The sequence below is a fragment of the Marmota flaviventris genome, chromosome 3, assembly GCF_047511675.1.
Source record: "Marmota flaviventris isolate mMarFla1 chromosome 3, mMarFla1.hap1, whole genome shotgun sequence".
Lineage (NCBI taxonomy): Eukaryota > Metazoa > Chordata > Mammalia > Rodentia > Sciuridae > Marmota > Marmota flaviventris.
The window spans coordinates 61,778,409-61,798,700 of record NC_092500.1 but is presented as its reverse complement, the minus strand read 5'-3'; the positions used below and the strand labels follow the sequence as shown (position 1 = coordinate 61,798,700).

At 33.2% G+C, this 20,292-nt stretch overlaps 1 protein-coding gene and 1 pseudogene across 1 annotated transcript; both read right to left on the bottom strand.

Moving 5' to 3' along the window:
• Window positions 1-213: 213 nt before the first annotated feature.
• Window positions 214-1,179, bottom strand: LOC114078816 (olfactory receptor 6C6-like). Its single transcript, XM_027919862.3, has one exon. The coding sequence runs from the start codon at window positions 1,171-1,173 to the stop codon at window positions 214-216; it is 960 nt and encodes a 319-aa protein (XP_027775663.3). The 5' UTR covers window positions 1,174-1,179.
• A 12,261-nt stretch (window positions 1,180-13,440) lies between these two features.
• LOC114078815 (olfactory receptor 6C3-like) lies at window positions 13,441-14,374 on the bottom strand (annotated as a pseudogene).
• Window positions 14,375-20,292: the final 5,918 nt, after the last annotated feature.

The window sequence follows — 20,292 nt, the reverse complement described above, 5'->3', positions numbered from 1 at the left end:
TTAGGTAAAGACAGAAATTAATACTTGGGGTTGATGAATGCAGCTTATTTCTAGAGATTAGGAAGATCTACTCAGAAAGATGAATATATTGGTGTGCAGATAGACTTAGTAAACCTAGTAAGATCTAAATAGTCAAGGGAAGAAACATCATAGATTTAAACTAATATAATAGATGACCATATTGAATTTTCTCATTTAGGTTCCAACAGTGTGTTACTTATGTCTAAACTCTGCCTTGCTGTTTTCAAAAGAACAAAACCTTTGAAGCATATACTTGAGAGCTTCTTTCACCTGCTGGTTCCTCAGGGTGTAAATGAAAGGGTTGAGTAAAGGGGCAACAGAGGTATTGAGCACAGCTACACCTTTAGTTAAACTCACCCTTTCTTTTGCTGATGGCTTCATATACATGAATATACAACTTCCATAAGTGATAGAGACAACTACCATGTGTGAGGAGCAGGTGGAAAAAGCCTTCATTCGTTGTTGACCAGAGGGAAATTTGAGAATGGTTTTGATGATGAATGTGTAGGAGAAGATCACTAATAACAATGTGATGACAAGTGTTAACACAGCTAAGACAAAAGCCATCAATTCTATGAAATGTGTATCTGTGCAAGAGATCTGCAGGACAGGGGAAGCATCACACAGGAAATGATCAATCATCTTGGAAGCACAAAAGTCCAGTTTAAGTACCAAGAGCAAAGGGGGAAAGATGATCAAGAATCCAGCTGCCCAGGAGCTGAGCACTAGTAGGTAGCACACTCTGCTGTTCATAATGACTGGGTAATGCAGAGGTTTGCAGATGGCAACATAGCGGTCATAGGACATGGCAGCCAGGAGGTAAAACTCTGTAGCCCCTAATAGGAAAAAAAAGAATAACTGAGTTGCACAACCACTGTAGGAAATTGTTTTGTCTCCAGTGAGAATGCTTATCAGGAACCGTGGAATGCAGACTGTTGTGAAGGAAATTTCCAAGAAGGAAAAATTTCGGAGGAAGAAATACATTGGAGTCTTGAGGCGGGGATCCAACAGGGTGAGGAGGATGATGATTAAGTTCCCCATCAGGCTCAAGATATAATTGAAAAATAGAAACAAGAAAATCACAATCTGCAGCACAGGGTCATCTGTCAGTCCAAGCAAAATGAATTCTATCTCGAGTGATTGATTCTTCATTTCTTTTTTTGTCCTATCAAAGTTACAGAAAATAAAAACTAATTTATCACAAGTAAGAAGGTATTTCTTCCTCTTTAGCTATATAAGATTTCATTTTCAGAAACTTACCAATTCACAAATATTTCTAAAATCAGTTTAGTTTATCACAATGAATATATCCTCCACTTTATTCGTCATTTTTATGAGAACATTGGGAGATCTTTCCTTTGTCCAGAGCTTGAGTAAATCCTACTTACCAGTTTATAGGACACTTAATAGTCATTTGAAATGTAGTTCTTCAACTTGATAGTGTTAATCTATGACCAATCTTTCAAATGCTTTACCACAATAAGCTATGCAAAAAATTTGATTTTTTTTTTTTTTGTCTCGTGTATTGAACTCAGGGGCACTGAACCACTGAGCCACATACACAGGCACTTTTTGTATTTTATTTAGAAACAGAATCTCACTGAGTTGCTTAGGGCCTCACTAGGTTGCTGAGGCTGGCTCTGAACTCAGAATCCTCCTGGCTCAGCCTCTTGGGCTGCCGGAATTATAGGACTTCCCAACCAAGCCTGGCTTGATGCATTTTTGCTTTCTGAATTTACCTAATATTTCAAGCAAATTGTCAATGAAGTGACAAAGGAATTAGTTTTCTTTTCTGTAGCACATAATAGTATAGGATATATATCCAAGAAGGACAATATTTATAAGGATCTAGTGAGTATCCAGTAGGCTGAGTGAAGAAATTATCAAATCAAAACAGTGTTTAGCAAATAATTGAGAAGAATGAAAACAAATTACACAACTTTCAAATATGGGTCTTCATTTGAACCCAGTATGATAAACACTGTCAATACTATATGGTTCCCATTACCATCCTCTTTCTTTTATCAGGTCTGAATGGTTGGGGTTATAGAGGAATATCTATCAAATAATAGTTGGGATATGTTATGAGAAGGAAATGCAATGTGAGGAGAAACAAAGTGTCATAAAAACCTAAAGAAGTGTTATATTTTTTAAAAGTTAGGGGAATAAGCTTATGGAAAAATTGAAAGGTTAAAATAAGAAAGTTAGGGGCTGGGGTTGTGGCTCAGGATAGAGCGTTTGCCTAGCATGCGTGAGGCACTGGGTTTGATCCTCAGCACCACATACAAATAAAAAATAAAGATATCGTGTACACCTATAACTAAACAACTAATAAATATTTTTTAAAAATTAAGAAATGGAATATTATATATACAGTAAGGAAGTAATAAGGAAGGAACTTTTAAAACTAAATATGCTTCTATTATTAAAACAAACCTCTTTGCTGATTTCATAATGTGTAGAATACAATGATGAGTATACTTTAAGTCAGCATGATCTAGATGGGGGAGAAAAGTGACAACTGGATTGTAGTTCAGACAAATTTTGGATAGCAGGTACAGCCTTCTTAACATAGATATCCAAATGTCAAACAAACAGGCTACTTGGACAATAACTATAATCTTGTGCCTATTGAGAACTCTATATGCCACAATTACTATTCTTGGTGATCTGTATGTGTTATGTGGGACAAAAAAGATTAAACATTTAAAAACTGTTTTCAGGCTTGCATTTAGAGCAAGGGGTCAGATAAATAGAGGTTATTTTCAGAAGTCCTGGCATTAAGATTGCACAGTTTTCTAAAAGCTTGTACTCAAGGTTTTATAAGCTTTTACTAAAAGATGAATTATGAGAACACTACTTCTAAAAAGATTTAGTGACACCCATACAAAAATATTATTTCTCAGGTGTTTCTATGATCACAACAAAATAATTAGAACTATTTTAAATGGTTGCTATGGAAAATCTTGTGTTTTGCATTGAGGATAGTAACAGAATTATTCTCAACCTCTAAAGCATAATTTATTCTTGAGACAAAAAAAAATGCATATAAAAACAAACATAAAAGAACCAAAAGCCAAACAAAAAATGAGAGGTCTTCCCAATGTGTACTACAGGAATTTAAAGAAGAAGATATCTGAGTATTTGGATCTTTAGATGGGCCTTAGAAAGGATGAAAAGATGAGACAAGATATACGAGGCAGAAGAAGCAGGATAAGCCAAAGAAAAGTAATGGCTCCAACACAATTTGGTAGGAAATTATTTAGAGTTCCCCTGTTTAATCATCTCTAATAAAAGCATAAACCAGTGGAAATAGCAGTTGGCCCATGTCCAGAGTTCTTTACCACACTCAGATGACTATGAAATTACTTATTATAAAATTATCTCCTTTTCACAAACCATCCCAATGGAAACTCTGAAAGAAATGTTCAATTATATAATAAAATAGAATTTTTTTCATATCAAACTGTTGATTTATCCTGATTCAACCACCACATGTACATGCTGTAAATGTATCTGTTCAACACATGCTGTGAGGGAACGCAATATAAGATCATGTGAACACAGGCCAATAACTGCAATTATATTCAGTTTTGTTGAAAATTGTGAATATCACATAAAAATTAAATCTTAAAAGGCTTGTCAGTGTTAAATCATTATTTATCTTATCTATAATCTTTCACAAGTATTTACAACCTGAAGAATAGATAGTAGTTAAAACACTAGTGATTTAGCAGTTAACACATTTTTGTATACACTTATTTGGGCCAACCTTCTGCACTTCCATACTTAACTCATCATCCTACTAAGTAGAGAGCACTGAGGATTCATTATTCTCCCTAAGCATTTAATTCTATATAAAACACATGATTGATTTAAATGTTATTTTAGAAATCTTAATTTTGACCAATTTATTACATGTTCTTAGAAAATTTATCAAATTACCTTCTTTTCTAAAATTTACTATAACCACTTATCTGAAGTATTGATATTCCTTTCTAAATATGACGTGCAAGAAAATATGAAAGTTAACCATCCCTTGATATCGTGAAGGATTTATGTCTTCTGTCTTACAGGAAAAGATCTAATAAGAACTAAGAATTCTCAGGGTAAATGAGATCCCAGAACATCATTTCCTAAGGGATTGTGAATTACAGAAGTATTTTCTACAAATACACACACACACACACAAACGCATTTTTACATATTCTAACTATGCATCCAAAGAATTTTTTATATGTTGATATACTAGTTGATCACCTACACTCATCAAGTCCTAGATAGATAGTTTAGGGTTTAGAAAGAGAAAGAAAAATGTTTTTAGGTTGATATAAAAAGTGAGAATATGAGCAGGAAAAATATAGCCTCTTGCAGACCAATTGACTTCAGGTTAAATATATTATACTACAAGTACCTTGTTTCCTTTTGGTTTATTCAATAAACAACAACATCCTATCAAAACACCACATCAACTAATGAAAATATTTCAAATGTGTTAATGGTTGCATAGACCTTCTTTGTAATGATGAGTCAAAGTTGCTTTAACTGTTTTCATATTTTGTCTAAGAGATTGTTCCAATTTTGACAGAGTGCACCAATCAATAAAATTATATATATATATATTCATAAGTTTTTTAATAAAACCACAAATTACATAATACAGTATAAATTCCTAAATTTGGTATTTCTAAACCAAGAGCAAATCCCATTCATTTTCAGTTACAATGTTAAGTCCTTTTCTGCACAAAATATTTCAGTTTCCAACAACAGTGTATTATTAGGGTTTTTGTTTCATATCAACCTTAATAATGGGGTATGTTTTATAGTAACAAAATGTTGGCTACTTTATGGGTTAGGCATAGTAACTCAGGATCAAGTTATGTTGAATTTCTGTAATTATTTGTGGATTTAATATTATTTCACAAATATTATTTCATAAATCAAATAGTCATTTCCTATATAATTATGAATTGCATATATATATATATATATATATATATATATATTCAGCTAATTTTATCTATCAAATTTTTATTTTATTACCCTTAAGAGTTCTTTATATATCAATAATATCATTTTTACATTTGAACTGTACAAACATTTCCTCCTAATTTGACCATGACTTGATTTTATAAGGTTGTGTCTATGTAGGTGTCCTAAAAAAGTTTATTTTTGTGTATTCAAATGTGTCAAAAATTTTTATTTTGCTTGAATTTGATTAACAGCAAGAAACTCTTTTCTTATATCAAAGATGTAAAATAATTCACCATATTGACTGCTTCCTTTGTTGAATAGCTTTGTGTTTAATATAATTCCATTCACATATTTTGCTTTTGTGTCCTGTCCTTTTGGGGTCTCATCCAAAAATCCTTGCCCATTTCAATGACTTAAAAATCCCCCCTATATTTTCTTCTAGTATTTTTATTGTTTCAGGTTTCACATTTAAGTATTTCCTTCTCTTTGTGTTAGTTCCTGGAACTGGTGAGAGATGGGAACTTAGCTTCATTTCTCTGTGTTTGTATACTGAATTTTACCAGACCTATTTATTGAAAAAGACTATTTTTCTCCAATTCATGTTCTTACCTTCTTTATCATAAATCAGTGGCTGTAGGCATGTGGGTTTGCTTCCAGGCTTTCTATTCTGTTCCTCTGACCCATAACCTGATGAAGATGTGGGCAATGAATCTAAATAGATATCTATGAAAAGAAAACAAATCACCAACACAAATAGGAAAACATCTTCAACATGACTAGTTATCAGGAAATTGCAAACCAAAAACCACAATATTACCTCACTAAGATAAGAATGACTGTAATCAAAAATACAAAAGATACCAAGTGCAAGTGAAGATGTGGAGAAAACATTACCCATGCACTTGTTGGTGGGAATCTGCATTACGACCAACATGGAAAGCAATATGGAGGTTCCTCAAAAATTAGAAATGGAAGTGTCATATACTCCAGGTATCTCACTGCTGGGCACATATTCAGAGGAAATGAAATCAGTATGTCAGAGGAACATCTGTACTCCTATGTTTCTTGTAGATTATTCACATTAGCTAAGAAATGAAAACAACACAAATGTTCATCAACTGATGAATAATAAAGAAAACATGGTCCATGCATACACTGGAATAATATTCAACCATGGGGGCAGGAGAATGAAATCCTGTCATTTGAAAAGCACAGATGGAATTGGAGATCATTATGTTAAGTGTAAAAAGCAAGACACAGAGAGACAAGTACTACATGATATCACTTGTATGGAATCTAAAAACCTTTATTTCATAAAAACCTAGAGTAGAATGATAGTTAAAAGAACCATAAAAATAAGACAGAAGGAGGGATGAGGACTTGTTTATCATTAGGAATTAAAATACATTTAGATAGGAGTAAGAAGTTCTTTGCTATTGCATGGCAAGGTGAATATAGATAACAAAAATCCAACTGTGTATTTAAAAAATGTGAAAGAAAGGCTATTGAATGTTTTAACCATGAAGAAATGAAAAATATTTGAGGAGACATATGTCTTTACCCTTACTTAAATATTTCATAATGTACATATCAAAACTTCAGATTGTATTACATAAATATATATAATTTATGTTCTGTGTATCAGTTAAAAATTCAAAAAGAAATCCACAATTTTTTTAATGCTATTTATTTTCATTTTTTTGCATTTAGATCCCTAAGGCAGTAAAAGTAAATTTTTATGTATGGTGTAAGAAATGAGCTAATTTTTCATCTTTCCAAATTGCTTTTCAATTTGCCCAGTAATATGTATTTAAAATTCATAGTTTTTCCTGTGATCTTCCACCTTTATTGTATGCAAAATTTTACATACAATATAGTATATATCAGTGTTTTAATTTTATTTCAATTTATCTAATTATTAATACTTCTACAACTTGACATTTTCATTAAATATTCAGTGCCTTATAATTGTAATTCCTTATAGATTTTGTTTTCCTAATAAATTCTTTATTTGCTTTATTATTTTTTTATGTAACATGTATTTTAACTATATCTCCTAAGCTAAATCTTGCTGGTATTTTTATTGATGTTTTATATACTTTAAAAAAATGAGAACTGTCATCATTTTATAAAGAAAAATTGTATCTAATCAAAAAGAAGAATTTGTTTGTTCCTTTCCACCTTCAGGGAGTGTGTATAATTTTCCACTTTATCCAAATAAAAGTTATTTTCTTTCAAAATACAAAATCAATAAATCCGGAGTGGGTCTAACTGAGAATCAAATGAGGGAAAACTAAAATAATAAAATTAGAAATGAAATAGGAAACATTATGGTGTATGTTTCAGAAATAAAAGAATTATAATGGACTATTATAAAAAATGGACTATTATAAAAAATATTGAATAACCTAGAGGAAATGGAAAGATGCCTAGAAATATATACCCTAGCAAGACTGAATCAAGAATAGCCTAAACAGACTAAGTACAATTAAAGAAATGGAAGTAGTAAACAAAACTGTCCCCAAGAAAAGAAAAACCCAAAATAAAATGGTTTGAAGATGAATTCTACAAAAATTCAAGGAAGAATTATTACCAATTCTTGAAGTCTTTGAAAAAAAATAGAAGTGCAGGGAATAGTTGCAAATTCACTGACATCACTCTTTGAGTAGAGCCTTCAACAGAAGGAGTGATTTGTACTCTCTGATACCATGGCTTTGGTTTTCATACGATTCAATTAAATATAGTTGAGTTAACATCACACATGACTTCCTAGGATCAGCTAGTAGGCCATTTCTCACAGTTTCTTTCTTGGTGTGGTAAATTAAAACCATGAGAGGAGCTTGTGCAAAACTTGGAAGTGAAAAGAGAAGTAATAATAATTCTCTAGAGGTGTTTTTAGTCAGGGTGCTGAACTAACATGAACCCTCCCAGAGTATCTTCTCACTAAGTGTGTGAGAATTGCCTACTTTGCTGCTAATGATTTGGTAAGCACTCTCTCGGAAATTACTGAAATTCATTGCCATTTCCCATTCACATTTTCTGCACCTTCCCTGCATGGCTCCAACCTGAAATCTTTTTGGGATGACAGGGATGGGTTACCAAAGATTGAACTCAGCAGCACTGGACCACTGAGCCACATTTCTAGCCTTATCTCCTATTTTATTCAGAGATAGGGTCTCACTGAGCTGCTAGTGCCTTGCTTTTCCTGAGGCTGGCATTGAACTTGAGTTTCTATAATTATTTGTGGGATTTAATATTATTTCACAAATCAAATATCCATTTCCTATACAATTATGAATTTTCTGCATAAATATTTAGCTAATTTTCTCTATCAAGTTTTTATTTACTTACACCTTTTAAGAGATTTTCATATATAATTATTATCATCTTTTCATCTTATTTTTGTTCTAATTATTTATACGTGAAAGCAGAATACACTTCAAATCATTGTACACATATGGAGCACGAACTTCTCATTTCTCTGGCTGTATATGATGCAGAGTCACACCATTTGGGCAAATCATATGTGTACATAATGTAATAATGTCCATCTCATTCCAACATCCTCTCATCTACACATCCTTTCTCCTACCCTTACTCCCCTCTGGCCAATACAAAGTTCCTCCATTCTTCCCTAGCCCCATCCTCTAATATGGTTCAGCATCCACATAGCAGAGAAAACATTTGGCCTTTGATTCTTTGGGATTGCTTATTTTGCTTAGCATGACAATCTCCAGTTACATCCATTTATCAGAAAATGCCAAAATTTCATTCTTCATTAAGACTGAGTAATGTTCCATTGTGTATATATACCACATTTTCTTTATCCATTCATTTGTTGAAGGACATCTAGGTTGGTTCAATAGTTCAGCTATTGTGAGTTGAGCTGCTATAAACTTTGATATGGCTACATCACTGTATTATGTTGATTTTTAAGTTCTTTGGATATATCCCAAAGAGTTTGATAACTGGGTCAAATGGTGGTTCCATTCCAAGTTTACTAAGGAATCTCCATACTGCTGTCTAGAGTGATTACACCCAGTTGTGTGCGGTCCCACCAGCAATGTATGAGTGTATCTTTTTCCACACAACCTCACCAACATTTATTGTTACTTGTATTTCTGATAATTGCCATTCTGAAGAGAGTAAGATGAAATTTAGAGTAGTTTTGATTTTAATTGCTAGAGAAGTTGAATATTTTTTCATATATTTGTTGATTGATTGTGTATCATCTTCTGAGAAGTGTCTGTTCACTTCCTTGACCTATTTATTGATTAGGGTTTTTTTGTATATGTTGTTTTTTTGAGTTCTTTACATATCCTGGAGATTAGTGCTCCATCTGGGGTTCAGGTGGTATAGATTTTCTTCCATTCTGAAGGCTCTCTCTTCATTTAATTGAATGTTTCCTTTGCTGGGAAGAAGCTTTTTAAGTTTTATGCTACCCCATTTATTGATTCTTGATTTTACTTCTTGTGCTTTATAAGTTTTATTAAGGAAGTCAGTTCCTAAGCTAAAATGATGAAGATTTGGGCCTATTTTTCTTCTGTTAAGCACAGGGACTCTTGTCTAATTCCTAGGTCCTTGATCCACTATGAGTTGAGTATTGTTCAGGATGTGAGATAGGGTTTTAATTTCATTTTGCTATATATAGATATTCAGTTTTCCCAGCATCATTTGTCAAAAGACGTTATCTTTTCTACAATGTATGTTTTTGGCACCTTTGTCTAGTATGAGATAACTTATTTGTGTGGGTTTTCTTTGTGTCTTCTATTCTATACCATTGGTGTACATATCTGTTTTGATGTCAATACCATGCTGTTTTCGTTTCTACAACTCCGTAGTATAGTTTAAGGTCTGGTATTGTGATGCATCCTAATTTACTCTTCTTGCTAAGGGTTTCTTTGACTCTTCTAGGTCTCTTATTCTTCCAAATGAACTTTATGATTGCTTTGTGTATTTCTATGAAAAATGACATTGGTATTTTAATAGAAATTCCATTAAATCTACATAATACTTTTGGTAGTATAGCCATTTTGACAATTCTGTTGGAATTCAATAGTTTCTTTGCTTTTCTTCTCATCTGATATGTGGGGTTCTCCAGAGTGTGCTGGTATCTCTATCCTCAGGAAAGTGAGGGTTGCTAGGGTGGGAAGGTTTCCAGTCTCTGTTGGAAGAATGCACCCTAGGAATATCATTTGGAGTCCTCTCATGTAATACAGAATGATCTTAGCCCCTTATTTCACATATGGACCCTACAATTCTGGTCTCTAATTTAGTCTCTAAACTATCTCTCCTGCCCCTACCCTTTTGTAAGGATTCTGACTGTGGAAATACACATGGCAGCATTCTTATGGGAGCAAATTACTGGGGGGTAACAGGCACCCTGTGAAAGAAATGTCAAAGAAGGAGTTTAGAATGTACATATTTAAACAGTTTTGATAAGAAAAGGACCACATCTCTAGTAATTAGAGAAATGCAAATCAAAGCTACTCTTAAGATTTCATCTCACTCCAGTCAGAATGGCAGCTATTAAGAATACAAACAACAATAAGTGTTGGTGAGGATGTGGGGGAAAAGGCACACTCATACACTGCTGGTGGGACTGCAAATTGGTGCAGCCAATATGGAAAGCAGTGTGGAGAATCCTTGGAAACCTGGGGATGAAACCACAATTTGGCTCAGCTATCCCACTCCTCAGTTTATACCCAAAGGACTTAAAAACAACATACTAAAGGGACACAGCCACTTCAATATTTATAGCAGCATAATTCACATTAGCTAAACTGTGGAACCAACCTAGATGCCCTTCAGTAGATGAATGGATAAAGAAAATGTGGTTTATATACACAATTGAACATTACCCATAATTAAAAGAGAATAAAATCATGGCATTTACAGGTAAATGGATGGAGCTGGAGAATATAATGCTAAATGAAATTAACCAATCTCAAAAAACAACAACAAATGCCCAGTGATTTCTCTGATTTAAGGATGCTGATCCATAATATGCTTCAGGGGGTGTGGGTGGGGGAGAATTAAATAAACTCTAGACAGGAGCAAAGGGGAAAAGGGGAGGGGGTGGAAGGGAGGGGGCAAAGGGGTATAAAAGATGGTGGAATGTGATGGTCATCATTACCCTAAGTACATGTATGAAGACACAAAGGATGTGTACAACCAGAGATATAAAAAAATTGTGCTCTATAAGTGTAATATTAATTGTAATACATTCTGTTGTCATATATAACAAATTAATTTAAAAAAAAATGAAAAAAATACCAGTAAGTAGTAGCTAAAATAAATAAGTAAATAAATAAAAATGTTTTGTGTCCATCTAAAACTTAAAAAAAATAAAATAAAATAAAATTACAAATGCTCTTCCACACATTTATCTAAAGAGAATCATGTGCCATATTGCTTATAATTTGTTGGGTAATAATAGATATGAATTTAACAAAAGAAAATTCAGTAGTTGAATGGATATGCAAATACATACACATAGAACTTTTTTCTTTATTTTTGTTAGAATTTGAAAGACCAAAGAGTAATTAAGAAAACAATTCTTTGTGTACTGAGTTTGATCAGAAGCACAGCTTTTGTTTTGACAGGGCAGTTTAGTTTAAAAGCATTTAACCACTCACACTATTTGTATGACAGCATTGATGAGTCATTAGCCACTGGCAAAACTGTTTCTACAAATGTCATAGAGTTGCAAAGACATAATTAAGTTTATACAGTTAGTAATATGTCTGACAATTTGAAGTAGTAAGAAAATATTAGTTATTAGTGGCATATTTATCTAAGGCTTTGAGATATTTTATTTATTTTTTTACTTGTTATGCGTATCATGGCTATTATCCTGGAACAAGAAACAAAACTAATAAACATCCTAACTTTCTATTGGTACAATTATGTAAATTGTTAGTATTATGAGCAAATCTATTATTATTTATATCTCAATATATTTGTAACTAAGTACACTTATAGAGGCCAGGGTTGTGGCTCAGTGGTAGAACACTTGCCTAGCATGTTTGAAATACTGAGTTGAATGCTCAGCACCACATAAAAATAAATAAATAAATAAATAAATAAAAGGTATTGTGTACATCTACAAGTAAAAATTGTTCTTTTCAAAATGTGTACAATACATTCCTCATAGAGATATAACACATCAATTACTATGTGATAATAAAATACTTATTTTATTCTCTTACTTAGTTCTACATGAGAATAAGAATAAAATTTTTAATCACTGAATCATTTCTTTGGTGGATATGTTTTTTAATAAATAAATATAATACCTCAGTGAAAGTTCCTTGGAAATATTAAATTAAAAAAAAACTATTGGAAGACATTTAATTGAAAGGCACATATTCATCTTTAAGTCACAAAAATTCCTGAAGATTGAATTTCTCAGAGAAGCATTACCATTGTAACTTCTTGTATTGGAATCTTTTGATTTCCAGATTTTGGCAAACAGTTGAGATTGTAAGGACTAAGCGTGTTTTTGAAATGTATTAAAATCTGTATACTGACTTTTATTTTACGAATATGTGCAACCATTTTACATTTTACTTTGTAAATTATTGTAGTCTACAAATTTATAAATAAAATATATTAGTCTTAAAGTTTTTTTAATCAACATTACTTAGGAAAAAAATTTAAGAAAATGAAACAATTGAAGTTGAAATTCTCTTGTGGTCTAACTATTAACTAATAATTTAAGCCAAAAGTATAATTATTGAATTGATGCTCATATGATTAACATACTTATAATGAATCCTATATTTTTTATATTAAATGAGAAATAGTTTTTTATGTTACAGAGAAATGTTTTTTATATTACAGAGAAATTTTTTATATTACAGAGAAATTTTTTATATTTAATATTTTTTTATATTACAGAGAAAATGAAAGTTGTGCCCTTCTAATTTCATAGAGCTCTACATTTAAGATATGATGCAATAGAACATATTACCTGCAGGGACAGGGACAGAATTTAATGAAACAAGATATAGAACATCTAAAATTTAAAATCATTATGGCATTATCAATATATACCTAGAACACATGGGAGAAAATACACAAAGTTTAGAGCTCTACATCTGAAGTACAACATAGTGATATATATATTCCATTTATGTAATAATATAAATAGAATTAAAACTATTTACCACATTATAGAGTATGTTTTAAATAAATATATACCATTTTAAGAAAACTCAGTAGGGGGAAATGATAGAATATTTTAAATAACTCAGTAAACAATATGTTGGATATACTTGGGTGTGGGAGTGGAAGAATGGACTGAGAAAATCTCCAATTAAATACAATGGGGCATATAAAGAAACCATTAGAGAACAAGGATGCTTAATAAAGATATTTATGAATGTCAAGATTTTACTAATTTGCTTGTTATAGTGTCCCTTATTTTTGGCAATTTTTCTTTCATTTATTTGTAGAATACCCTGCCCTGTGGAGCACATCCTTTAGGGCTTGCTTTATTTTCTGGTTCCTCAGGGTGTAGATGAAAGGGTCCAGCAAGGGGGCAACAGAGGTGTTGAGAATAGCCACTCCTTTGGTCAGTGATGCCTTTAGTCTTTGGCAGATAGATTAGCATACATGAATATAGAACTTCCATAAGAAACAGAAAAGAAGATCATGTGAGAGGAACAGGTGGAGAAAACCTTTTTATTTGAATGACACATGGAATTCTCAAAATTCCCCTGATAATGTACATGTAAGATAAAACCACTAATGCCAAAGTGAATAGCAAAGTCACCAGAGCGAAGTAGAAACCAATGACTTCTAGGAGCCATGTATCTGAGCAAGACAGTTGTAAGAGGGGAAAATAATCACATGCAAAGTGATCAATGACCTTGGAAGCACAGTAATCCAGCTGGAGTAGAAGCATCAGGGGTGGGAAAATGGTCAAAAACCCACCCAGCCAGGCACACAGCGCAAGCAGGATGCAGAGTTTCCTGCTCATAATGATTGTGTAATGAAGGGGCTTGCAGATGGCATAGAGGTCATAGGACATGGCAGTGAGAATGTAAAATTCTGTCACTCCCATGAAGATGGAGAAAAAGAGTTGAGCTTCACAGTTGTTATAGGGAATGGTCTTATCCTGGGTGAAAATAGCACCTAGAAACCTAGGGATACACACCGTTGTAAATGAGATTTCTAAGAAAGAGAAGTTCTGGAGGAAGAAATACATAGGAGCCTGTAGATGGGAGTCCATCAAGGTTAGAGTGATGGTAGTCAGATTTCCAGTGACACTTAATATGTAAGTGATAAATAAAAACAGGAAAATTACAATCTGAAGTTTAGGATCATCAGAAAGGCCTAGGAGCACAATTTCTGTGATCACTGTGTGGTTCATCTCTCTCTCTCTCTCTCTCTACCTCTTTCTCTTTTTCCCTATCTCTTGGTCTCCCCTTTTTCCTCCTTTATAGATATTGCAGGTCAAGGAGAATTAAAGAGAGAAGAAAGACATCACCTTATTGATACAATTCTAAAATATCTACCACAATGTGTAACAATTTTATTTTGATTATCATCTTTGCATTATATTTTAATTCTTACTAAGTCCAGCTTGCTTGCTACTAGCTCTTTTATTATAAATCGAGTGGCAGTATTTAGGAAATTTTTATACAGTAGGCCACATCATTGAGAGATGTTGAATAAAATCAATAATTCTTATACTATGTCCATTTATGAAAAATATTATTACCTTTTTTGTTAAAACGATCACATGAAACATGCATTTCTCTTTCTTTTCCCCTGGTGAATGCATTAGATAATACTACAACCTGAAAAAAAATAGATTATCTTGATTTTATCAAAAGGCAAAAGTAAACATTTTACTCCTTTTGTGATACAAGAAATAAACTAATGATTTTGTTAAAAAATAAAATACATTTAAAAAATATAAATTATTTGATTTAATTATTCATTGTATTTTTAATATAAATGTTTTATAGTAATTGTTAAGATAACATAAGAACATTTTATACATATTATGTATATATATTTACTATAAATTAAATAATGTGATTATTTCATGTAGTATCCAGGGAATATATTCACTTATTTATTTTTCATATATTATATTAAAATCATTAATGTTTGAAAACCTTGATGATTTGTTAAAATATATACATATATATATATATATATATAGATAGATAGATAGATAGATATGTGTGTGTGTGTGTGTGTGTGTGCACACAGTAGGCAAACATTTTTCATTATTGAGCTAAAAGTAACATGTATTTATTTTTCATTTTGTTTTGAAGCATATATTTGAAAGTAACTACTTGCCTTAGATCTTAGCAACTCTGTCACTTGGATTGTGGCACAGTATATTTTCCATTTCAGCATCAACCTTTCTTCTCTGTTAAGTTTTATGGAAAAATATTTTCTTCCTTAGTCAGTTTGTCCCACATGAGACACTCATTCCATGGATCCATTCATCCACCAGGAAATCTAGAAATATACAGGAAAACCTCTCCCATTCACCTTAACCCACTCGGTTAGTCCCCAGATCTTCAAACACTGCTCTGGGTATGCTATTCTGTGGATTTGGTCTGCTAAATCCTGATAGCTGTTTTTTCCATATAATATTTTAGTTGGTCAAATTTCTGCTGTGAAGAACACAATGTAACATCATTGCTTTTCAGCCAGACATTAGCAAAGTTCACACTAATCAAATTTGATTTTATAGTTTCTTTATTTTACGATGACCGAAGGGAAGTATTTTAGGAAATAAAAATGTAATGTCAGAAACCTTCAGAAAACATAACAATACACTATGTTCCCCTTTATTAATTTGATCTGGAAGTTTAAGAAAGTAATATTTAAAGAAAGAAGAGAGAAAGCTATGGCCTAACTGGGTAGTATGACTAGATACTTAAATCAGAATCCTGCTTCCAACTTGTTGTACATTCTATTTCAAATATTTCAAGTCTAGTTGTTGTATTTTCCAAATATTTGATCTCCTGGGAAAAAGACAAAGGCCAGGCCACATCTCTGCTATCTTATAGACCTTGAGGGATTTCGATTAGTCACCCTTCAGTTTTTCAGTAGCCTCTTTACTCTTCTCTATTGTAGATCTCCCTTTAGAATGGTTATATTCATTTTTTGTATCCCACAGAGAATGTACAATGCTGTCTTCTACAAATATTTATTTCTTTAATTGGAATTACTTTATATTTTATTATTATGTAATATTTCATGAAAATAAAAATAACTATGAAACATACTTTGTTACAAAACATGAAACTTTAATTGATATTTAATTATATTTTTAAAATATAAAAATTTCTACATACTTCTTTTTGATTGTTAATACTTTGTTTTTGTTAGATGCTGGTCACCTGTAAACTAAGGGTTATTCTGTAATAATAAGATAAAGAATTACTACTATAATAAACATATTGTTCTTATAATTTAAAAAAGAATTACATACTTTAACTAATTTCATCCTCATTAAAAGCACAATATTTAATTGCCATGTTAACTTACCTCATCTTACTATTCATCTTGGCTTTACCCTTATTTATCATCACCTTTAAATTTTTTTAATTTGTTTTAATTATTTACACATGACAGTTCAATGATCTTGACATATCATATATTTGAATCAGGAGGGGGAAAATTTCTCATTTTTCTGAGTGTACAGGTTGCAGAATCACATTGGTCGTGCAGTCATGTATATATCCACAGCAATAATAATGTCTTTTTATTCTGCTGTCCTTCCTTTCCCCTCATCCCTTCACCTCCCATCCCATCACTTCTTTCTACCCAATCTAATGTGACACACTTCTTTATTTTTTTCTTTTTCCTCACATTGTTATATATGTATTCTGTATAACAATCAGGGTCTCCTTCCATCTACTTTGTAATTCCCCTTCTCCCTCTCTTTCCCTCCCACCTCTCTTCCCTATTTAGTGATATCTTCTCATGCTCTTCCTCCCTACCCCATTTTGAGTCACCCCCGCCCTTATATCAGAGAAGACATTCGGCATTTGTTTTTTGGGATTGGCTAACTTCACTTAGCATAATCTGCTCTAATGCCATTCATTTCCCTGCAAATGCCATGATCTTGTTATTTTTTTAGCGCTGAGTAATATTCCATTGTGTATATATGCCACATTTTTTTTTTATCCATTCATCCATTGAAGGGCATCTAGGTTGGTTCCACAATCTAACTATTGTGAATTGTGCTGCTATAAACATTGATGTGGCTGTGTCCCTGTAGTATGCTATTTTTAGGTCTTTTGGGTATAGTCCGAGAAGAGGAATAGCTGGGTCAAATGGTGGTTCTATTCCCAACTTTCCAAGGAATCTCCATACCGCTTTCCAAATTGGCTGCAGCAATTTTCAGTCCCACCAGCAATATATGAGTGTACCTTTTTCCCCGCATTCTGGCCAGCACTTGTTGTTGTTTGACTTCATAATGGCTGCCATTCTTACTGGAGTGATATGGTATCTTAGGGTAGTTTTAATTTGCATTTCTCTGATTGCTAGAGATGGTGAGCATTTTTTCATGTATTTGTTGGTTGATTGTATATCCTCTTCTGAGAAGTGTCTGTTCAGGTCCTTGGCCCATTTGTTGATTGGATTATTATTTTTTATTGTTGTTGTTTAACGTTTTTAGTTCTTTGTATATCCTAGAGATTAGTGCTCTATCTGATGTGTGAGGGGTAAAATTTTGTTCCCAGGAGGTAGGCTCCCTATTCACCTCACATATTATTTCTCTTGCTGAGAAAAAAAAAATTAGTTTGAATTCATCCCATTTGTTGATTCTTGGTTTTAACTCTTGTGCTATAGGTGTCTTATTAAGGAATTTGGGGCCTGACCCCACATCATGGAGATTAGGGCCATCTTTTTCTTCTATTAAACACAGAGTCTCTGGTTTGATTCCTAGATCCTTGATCCACTTTGATTCAACTTTTGTGCATGATGAGAGAAAGGGATTCAATTTCATTTTGTTGCATATGTATTTCCAGTTTTCCCAGCACCATTTGTTAAAGATGCTATCCTTTCTCCATTGCATGCTTTTAGCACTTTTGTCTAATATAAGGTAGTTGTAATTTTGTGGGTTGGTCTTTGTGTCCTCTATTCTGTACCATTGGTCTACTAGCCTGTTTTGGTGCCAGTACCATGCTGTTTTTGTTACAATTGCTCTGTAGTATAGTTTAAGATCTGGTATAGCGATACCACCTGTTTCACTTTTCTTGCTTAGAATTTCTTTAGCTATTCTGGGTCTCTTATTCTTTCAGGTGAATTTCATAATTGCTTTTTCTATTTCTGCAAGGAATGCCATGGGATTTTGATTGGAATCACACTGAATCTGTAAAGTGCTTTTAGTAATATGGTCATTTTAATAATATTAATTCTGCTTATCCATGAGCAACATATATCTTTCCATCTTCTGAGGTCTTCTTCTATTTCTCTCTTTTTTTTTTTAATTTTTTATTGTTGGCTGTTCAAAACATTACATAGTTCTTGATATATCATATTTCACAATTTGATTCAAGTGGGTTATGAGCTCCCATTTTTACCCCGTATACAGATTGCAGAATCACATCAGTTACACATCCATTGATTTACATATTGCCATACTAGTGTCTGTTGTATTCTGCTGCCTTTCCTATCCTCCACTATCCCCCCTCCCCTCCCCTCCCCTCCCCTCTTCTCTCTCTGCCCCCTCTACTGACATTCGTTTGTCCCCCTTGTATTATTTTTCCCCTTCCCCTCACTTCCTCTTGTATGTACTTTTGTATAACTCTGAGGGTCTCCTTCCATTTCCATGCATTTTCCCTTCTCTCTCCCTTTCCCTCCCACCTCTCATCCCTGTTTAATGTTAATCTTCCTCTCATGCTCTTCGACCCTACTCTGTTCTTAGTTACTCTCCTTATATCAAAGAAGACATTTGGCATTTGTTTTTTAGGGATTGGCTAGCTTCACTTAGCATAATCTGCTCTAATGCCATCCATTTCCCTGTAAATTCTATGATTTTGTCATTTTTAATGCAGAGTAATACTCCATTGTGTATAAATGCCACATTTTTTTTATCCATTCATCTATTGAAGGGCATCTAGGTTGGTTCCACAGTCTTGCTATTGTGAATTGTGCTGCTATGAACATTGATGTAGCAGTGTCCCTGTAGCATGCTCTTTTTAGGTCTTTAGGGAATAGACCGAGAAGGGGAATAGCTGGGTCAAATGGTGGCTCCATTCCCAGCTTTCCAAGAAATCTCCAAACTGCTTTCCAAATTGGCTGCACCAATTTGCAGTCCCACCAGCAATGTACAAGTGTACCCTTTTCCCCACATCCTCGCCAGCACTTGTTGTTGTTTGACTTCATAATGGCTGCCAATCTAACTGGAGTGAGATGGTATCTTAGGGTGGTTTTGATTTGCATTTCTCTGACTGCTAGAGATGGTGAGCATTTTTTCATGTACTTGTTGATTGATTGTATGTCCTCCTCTGAGAAGTGTCTGTTCAGTTCCTTGGCCCATTTGTTGATTGGGTTGTTTGTTCTCTTATTGTCTAATTTTTTGAGTTCTTTGTATACTCTGGATATTAGGGCTCTATCTGAAGTGTGAGGAGTAAAGATTTGTTCCCAGGATGTAGGCTCTCTATTTACCTCTCTTATTGTTTCTTTAGCTGAGAAAAAACTTTTTAGTTTGAGTAAGTCCCATTTGTTGATTCTAGTTATTAACTTTTGTGCTATGGGTGTCCTATTGAGGAATTTGGAGCCCGACCCCACAGTATGTAGATCGTAGCCAACTTTTTCTTCTATCAGACGGCGTGTCTCTGATTTGATATCAAGCTCCTTGATCCATTTTGAATTAACTTTTGTGCATGGCGAGAGAAAGGGATTCAGTTTCATTTTGTTGCATATGGATTTCCAGTTTTCCCAGCACCATTTGTTGAAGATGCTATCCTTCCTCCATTGCATGCTTTTAGCCCCTTTATCAAATATAAGGTAGTTGTAGTTTTGTGGGTTGGTTTCTGTGTCCTCTATTCTGTACCATTGGTCCACCCGCCTGTTTTGGTACCAGTACCATGCTGTTTTTGTTACTATTGCTCTGTAGTATAGTTTGAAGTCTGGTATCGCTATACCGCCTGATTCACACTTCCTGCTTAGCATTGTTTTTGCTATTCTGGGTCTTTTATTTTTCCATATGAATTTCATGATTGCTTTATCTATTTCTACAAGAAATGCCGTTGGGATTTTGATTGGCATTGCATTAAACCTATAGAGAACTTTTGGTAATATCGCCATTTT

Excerpts from the sequence above, each read along its gene's own strand:
- LOC114078816 (XM_027919862.3), bottom strand. The coding sequence starts at position 1,173 with ATGAAGAATCAATCACTCGAGATAGAATTCATTTTGCTTGGACTGACA.